General features: G+C 37.1%; 1 protein-coding gene across 4 annotated transcripts; it reads left to right on the top strand.

Moving 5' to 3' along the window:
- Positions 1 to 560: 560 nt before the first annotated feature.
- On the top strand, positions 561 to 5,522 carry Shmt (serine hydroxymethyl transferase). 4 transcript variants are annotated; one of them, XM_011141284.3, is made up of 8 exons: positions 561 to 640; positions 1,543 to 1,668; positions 2,028 to 2,310; positions 3,438 to 3,631; positions 3,749 to 3,960; positions 4,034 to 4,358; positions 4,448 to 4,947; positions 5,095 to 5,522. In XM_011141284.3, the coding sequence occupies exons 3-8, from the start codon at positions 2,134 to 2,136 to the stop codon at positions 5,259 to 5,261; spliced, it is 1,575 nt and encodes a 524-aa protein (XP_011139586.1). In that variant the 5' UTR covers positions 561 to 640; positions 1,543 to 1,668; positions 2,028 to 2,133; the 3' UTR covers positions 5,262 to 5,522. The 4 variants fall into 4 exon arrangements, with proteins under 4 accessions (XP_011139586.1, XP_019697011.1, XP_011139588.2 ...); XM_019841452.2 differs by lacking the exons at positions 561 to 640; positions 1,543 to 1,668 and having other exon boundaries at positions 1,977 to 2,310; XM_011141286.3 differs by lacking the exons at positions 561 to 640; positions 1,543 to 1,668; positions 2,028 to 2,310 and adding an exon at positions 2,929 to 2,961 and having other exon boundaries at positions 5,095 to 5,521.
- Positions 5,523 to 7,109: the final 1,587 nt, after the last annotated feature.

Below are 7,109 nucleotides of genomic sequence, written 5' to 3'. Positions count from 1 at the left end.
ACAAGGATGTCCTTATTTGGACATCGGACCTGTAGGACGTCCGATGTACGTCCATCGAACGTTCATGTCCGAAGTTGTGACAAACGTACGTCCTATGGACGTCTTTTGTAAAAAAATGAACATATAGTGGATGTCCAGTGGACATCCGTGTGCTATGTGGGGAAAGGAAAGATAGACAAACGATAAGGGAAAGCATTCGGAGGCCTTGATAAAAATGTCGACTCGAACGGCTGATCCAGACTGGGAGTTGCATGCGTATGTGCGCATGTACGAAGCAAGAAAAAGTCTCAATCGCCGTATAGTGCACTACTTTCGAAGGAGCGACGCGAAATCGCACAATTCGCCTTAGCGAAGTTGCAGCCTGCTCGTTGCCGAAGCTGAGTCTCTTTGCATCGTCCGAGAATTGCGAATCTTTTCGTCCAAGCATCTTGCGGTAACTATAAAGACTCGTCTACAATAGCTGTAAAAGTAAGGCTGTAAGGCAGTAACGTAAGCTGTCAGCGAATGAAAATATTTCATTTCTTGTCTTGCAACCTTACAGCCTTGCTCTTACAGCTAATGTAGACGAGCCTTTAGATTTCTTGAAGAAGCGCGACTTGGAAGCGATCTTGAAAGGAACACTGCGGTCGTCACCTGGAAAGTAAGTATTCTATCGTGAATCTCAAGATGAGGCGAGCTTGAGCAGATTTTTTTCCATTATGTCCATCGCAGACTTATTGATTGAATACATTTTCACTGGGAGATACTGCTGTGTACAAATTCGATTGAGCGATGAAAATTACTCAACGACGTCATCAATCGTGTTTCAGAAACGTACAATGGCGCATCGACAAATATAGTAAGACATTATAGTCAAATGAAACGAACGAATCATTGAATTAAAATAGAAAAATAGAAAAAATTCATATTTCAAATTTGTTGGATCTTTGTGAAATTTTAAATGTAAAGGATAAGAAATGACAGAAGTGAGAAAATCGCTCATTTTTTTAATTATTAAAGTGTTTTTTAATATTTGATTTTTTTTAAAGTATATGTGACGTAAATGCTCACACATAATCACAGGAAATTATTTGGAAAATGTTTAAATAATACATGAGATTATTGTACATGTAAGAAATAAGAGTAATATATGTGTCAAAAACAGCAAGTAGTATCAAGTCAAGTCACATGTAAACATATGTCTAAGCATCAAGAATATTTTATTTTAGTCTGGTGCATCAGATGTCACATATTTATTATGTCTTAATATTTTTTTTTAATTTATTTAAATTTATTTATTACTGTTTAATATGTATTTATTATTGTTCATCTATTCAATATATTCTAAAACAGATCCTCACAAGTTATCAGAGAGGTGAAAGTACAATTTATCAAATTTCCTCGCAATGTTCTCCACCCAATTTACCCATCATATGCAAGCTTGTGAATTGTATACAAGGAATCTTAATTACAATGTCGATAACATATACGACGTCCGATGTACATGTATATTATAAGAAGTAAACACACTTTTAAAACGTATTTGTGTCTCTGCTGGTATAGCAGCGGGAGTCGAACAGTAGTCGTCGATGAGAGAGAGAGAAGACATGCGACTTGACGAGTAAATCCTACGTGAGAAGAATCCTCCTGCATCGCACGTTTTTTCTTGCAATACTGAAACAATAAACGGTAAGTTTGAAATTTCGTAGAATATATTAGGGTGCGGTCCATCAATCGCTACAAATGCTTCGAAGCGTTTTTACTTCTCTCTCTTTCTTCGTTTGCATCCGAGAAATAGAACGAGAAAGAGAAACGCTTCAAAGCATTTGTAGCGGTTGCCGGACTCTTAGTCGCTCGGATTTCGCGCGGAAAAAATAAACATGCTTTCCCTCGCGGGTGGCACTCGTGACGTCACGGGACACATGCGCGGCGACTCGACAGTTCTCGCGTCCATAGGTTGATGGATACCATTTGCGATTCGATCTGCAACGGAAGCACAAAGGAAAAAGTCAAATTAATTATCTGTGCGCTTATTCCCCCCCGAGCAGAGAAATCACGACGGCGCGCAGAGGATCAGACACGACGTTGTGACTTGAGCGGACACGTGAGTGACGTAATCATCCATCGGTCGCTACAGCAGTTGCGAAGTGCGAGATGGCCGGCAATTGGTCGACTGTGAATCGGCGCGCTTTTCAATTGACCGAGAATCTGCTGAACGCCCGGCATTATTGCGTCAGACATTTCGTCGAGGTAGCGACACGCACTCCGCGGATCTGCTTGCCGGCGCGAAGAGGCGTTCATCTTTCGACCACCTGTTGCATGCCGAAGCGAGTGAGTTATATCTTTGAAATAATCACGCGACTTCAAAATTGATATGCGCGCGACTGTAAAGGTCTCTCAAACGATAAAATCCCTCATGCAGTAAGAGATGTTTTTCGTTATTGCTATTGCACGTAGTCAAATGGAGCATACTCCCGGTAGATCTTGACAATGTCGCGTAAAAATGACCTTGCTAGCTAGATTAATCTCCGACCAACCTCAAAACACGTTACGAACTTTGTCGACGGATACCCTTTGACTATTATGATTTTCTTTTTCGAATCTTCTCTGAATCTTAAGAGAAATAAACGGTAAGCGCGAATTATGCTGCTGCATAATTTGTGTATTGTTTATTTGGCTTTTTTGACTCATTTGTCGATGAATTTTGTCAATTTTTGACAAAATTCAATTTTCGAAAAATTATTGTCCACTTTTTTATGTTTTTTAACACAATATTTGTTTTTGTCTTTTAACATTCCCGCATTAACCCCCTACTTAACATTATCTTATATAATGTAATTTTAAAAAATTATACAAATGTTATCTGACTTATCACAAAGCGATACTTTATCTCCCTCTGTTATGATAACACATTCATCATACGATATTTATCGGGAAGATTTCTTCATCGATCATTCACCACGAATGCCGATGGAAAACGAAGTAAGATTAATCATTGTACATTCTGAATCGTCGGGTCTAAATATGTTTTTGTTCTCATTACACCACGCGTGGGGTTATCAAATGATATACTTTGAACTTCTTTCGAGTTATGAACCGAACTACAAACGCGATATGTTACATAGTATTCAGATGCAGTCGCTGTAACACTCATTTCGTCTCTCGATAATCTCCAAGTGTTCGTTAACGAAATTTATTAATACAATTCGGATTATTTCCAAGACTTATTGTGAGGTAACATCAAACTAAAAATAGAGCAAGAAAGCATATTAAAATCTGAAGAGCTTGAAAAATATTTTAATAATTATTACTGCATCATTCAATTAAAAATCATGATTTCACAAACATTACACATTGTTATCCAATTAATTAGATTAAATTTATTGATTATATTAATTCAATTGATTATACTAAATAATGAATTTATTGTAATTAGACTATGTTACAATTATTAACAGAACATGACATCCATACTCTATTCCAATATTTGGGAAACCGATCCCGAGCTCTTTGAGTTGATAAAGAAGGAAAAGAAACGACAGAAATATGGGTTGGAGTTGATTGCGAGTGAGAACTTCACATCTCTCAGTGTACTGCAGTGCCTGAGTTCGTGTTTGCACAACAAGTACAGCGAGGGAATGCCTGGTCAAAGGTATTAATCTTTTATCATGATTACTTTTTTTGATATCGCATTTTTTACCGTGAAATTGTTCAAAATTTCGATGAGAGTCGAATTCTCCTCTCTTTCTCTACTCTTACATGTTTACAGATATTATGGTGGAAATGAATACATCGACGAGATTGAGTTACTAACGCAGAAACGTGCCTTGGAAGCTTTCAATCTAAATCCTGAAGAATGGGGCTGTAACGTGCAGCCTTATTCAGGAAGTCCAGCTAATTTAGCGGTATACACGGGCCTGATAGAACCTCATGGACGTATAATGGGCTTGGATCTGCCCGATGGCGGGCATCTCACTCATGGTAAATGTGAATAAATATACAAATTTACGTATGTGCGCCGCAAACTGCTTCACGATCAATCTCGTCTGCGTAGGTTTCTTCACAGCATCCAAAAAGATTTCTGCCACATCCATCTTCTTCGAATCCATGCCATATAAAGTCAATCCCGAGACGGGTCTGATCGACTACGACAAGTGTGCAGAACTTGCGAAATTGTTCAAGCCGAGAGTCATCGTCGCTGGAATCTCCTGCTATAGCAGATGTCTGGATTACAAACGTTTCCGTCAGATCGCCGACGAGAATAACGCCTATCTTTTCAGCGACATGGCGCACGTCTCGGGTTTGGTTGCCGCTGGATTAATATCCAGTCCTTTCGAATACAGCGACGTTGTTTCGACGACCACACATAAAACTTTACGGTATATAAATATATATTATATTATAACAATTGAATTCACTTACTGAAAAATAACTGAAAGGTTGAGACATCTTCCTTTGTCTATTGCAGAGGTCCGCGCGCCGGCGTTATCTTTTACCGGAAAGGTATCCGAAGCATCGCGAAGGATGGGAAGAAGATCATGTACGACATCGAGAATAAGATCAATCAGGCGGTTTTCCCAGGCCTTCAAGGTGGACCCCACAATAACGCTATCGCCGGCATAGCTACCACCATGAAGCAGGTCAAGTCGCCGGAGTTCCTTGCTTATCAGAAGCAAGTAGTGGCCAATGCGAAGAGACTGTGCCTCAGTCTGCAGGACCGCGGTTACAAGATCAGCACGGGTGGGACAGACGTGCACATGCTTCTGGTGGACCTGCGACCTATGAGTATCACCGGTTCGAAAGCGGAGAGAATCTTGGAATCGATCTCCATCGCGTGCAACAAGAATACTGTTCCTGGTGACAAAAGTGCGCTGAATCCCAGCGGCATTAGACTAGGAACACCAGCGCTTACCACTCGCGGCCTGGTCGAGGCCGATATCGACAAAGTTGCGGAATTCATACATAGAGGTAACATTCTTGATTCCTGGTATTTGTGCTCAAGCGGCTTTTAAGTGCGGCTTTTAAGTGCTAACGAGCTAAACATTGTGACTCAAATAACATGGTCTACGCATTAAGAGATTACCGTAATCATAATTTTATATTATTCTTCTGCAGGATTACTGCTTTCGAAGGAAGTAACTGCTATCTCGGGACCAAAGCTGGACGATTACAAGAGAGTATTAAATACTAACGAGAGTATTAAGGCGAAAGTCGCGCATCTGAGGGAGGAAGTAGAAACATTTTCAAACAAATTTCTAATTCCCGGTCTTGAAACATATTAATATCGCAGTAGTGATAGATTCGCTAATTTTCGCAAGTTCAGCCGTGCGCCATTTTTTACAATGTTTTTATAAGGAACATTGTAGAAAACGACACGAAGCATGGATCTGTATTGTACACAGATTTTTATATCGTATGTTAGATTGTTGTAAGCATACTTGATTTACACTTAAATATGCTTAGATACTAGCAACTTAGATGTATATAGAAGTTTATGATACTGTATAATTAACGATGTGACCGTTATTTGTAGAATATTTGTACAATATAAGATGAATAATATTAAATAACAAAAAAGTAATTTCCTACGTAAATAAAATATTATTGAAGATTGTTTCATAATGGAAGAATATCATGTATACCAATTTTCAAGACAGTTTGATAAATATAAGATTTATATTTTTAATAAACTATATATGGTTATTATTTCGTATATTAATTATTGTTATATTTAGCATTTCGTATATTAATTATTGTTATATTTAGCATCATGCTTTTATGCAATTGAATGTTAATATGATACAAATTTCAGTCACTCTTACCATATTTATACTTTGCGTTATTTAAATTATATAATTCTTTTTATTTTGCAACATACTTATAGTTTTCATTATTATTCGTTTAGTTATCAATTTCGTTATTTTTCTGTATTTAATATACGTTGTTTTCAAGTAAATTAATAAGTCTTTCAATTGAACCAATAATTATTTACGATAATACGAGATCGTATGAATATATCGAGATAAAAAATACAATTTAAGAAAAATGTCAATAATCCGTTGTATTGTGTGAAACAGTTAATATTAATTTTAATTAGTAATATAACGATGGTCACGTATACACATTTTTTTACTCAAGAATTACATCTAATTAATAATTATCAGATAAAAGATTCTTTATTTTGGAGAAAGCTATTCCTACAGTAGTAGTAGTAGTAGTAGTAGTAGTAGTAGTAGTAGTAGTAGTAGTAGTAGTAGTAGTAGTAGTAGTTATTTGTTATCATATCATATTTTCAAAATATGCAATTTATACAAATATATGTACAATATATATATATATATATATACGATATACGATATATATATATATATATATATATACGATATATATATACCAGGTATGTCGGTAATTACTTTCCGGTTTTTGTAACAGATGTCACTAGCCATAAGTATGCAATGTTATGATTTGATACATATGTCATTTTATTCTACTGACATTAACCTCAAAACTACACAAGTTACGTTCCGCCAAAATAACAGCGTTATAGATTTATAATTTTTTGAAAATGTCTAGTTTTGTGCCTGAAAACGTGCATTTGCGGCACGCATTACTTTTCTTGTTTAATCAAAAGAAAAAAGCCGCTGAAAGTCATCGTTTGCTGGCAGAGACTTACGATGAGCATGCTCCAACCATAAGAACATGTGAAACGTGGTTTCGACAATTCAAATGTGATTTCAACGTTCAAGACAAAAAATGTCCTGATAGGCCGAAAATGTTTGAAGATGCGGAATTGCAGGAGTTATTGGATGAAGACCCAACACAAACTCAAAAACAATTGGCAGAAAAGTTGAATGTGAGCCGAGTAGCAATTTGTGAACGATTACAAGCGATGGGAAAGATCTAAAAGATGGGAAGATGGGTGCTACATGAATTGAATGACAGGCAATTGGAAAATCGAAAAATCGTCAGTGAAATGCTGCTTCAAAGGTATGAAAGGAAGTCATTTCTGCATCGAATAGTAACGGGTGATGAAAAATGGATTTATTTCGAAAATCCCAAGCGAAAAAATTCATGGTTATCACCTGGCGAAGGCGGCCCATCGACTGCAAGGCCAAATCGCTTTGGTCGCA

The sequence above is a fragment of the Harpegnathos saltator genome, unplaced genomic scaffold (assembly GCF_003227715.2).
Source record: "Harpegnathos saltator strain DR-91 unplaced genomic scaffold, Hsal_v8.6 scaffold155, whole genome shotgun sequence".
NCBI classification, from domain to species: Eukaryota; Metazoa; Arthropoda; class Insecta; order Hymenoptera; family Formicidae; genus Harpegnathos; species Harpegnathos saltator.
Note: the sequence above shows the minus strand (reverse complement) of the source record. Positions and strands in the feature narration are given on the sequence as shown.

Excerpts from the sequence above, each read along its gene's own strand:
- Shmt (XM_011141284.3), top strand. The coding sequence starts at position 2,134 with ATGGCCGGCAATTGGTCGACTGTGAATCGGCGCGCTTTTCAATTGACC. Across the intron at positions 2,311-3,437 it reads CCTGTTGCATGCCGAAGCGA|AACATGACATCCATACTCTA; the intron begins GTGAGTTATATC and ends AATTATTAACAG. Across the intron at positions 4,948-5,094 it reads TGCGGAATTCATACATAGAG|GATTACTGCTTTCGAAGGAA; the intron begins GTAACATTCTTG and ends ATTCTTCTGCAG.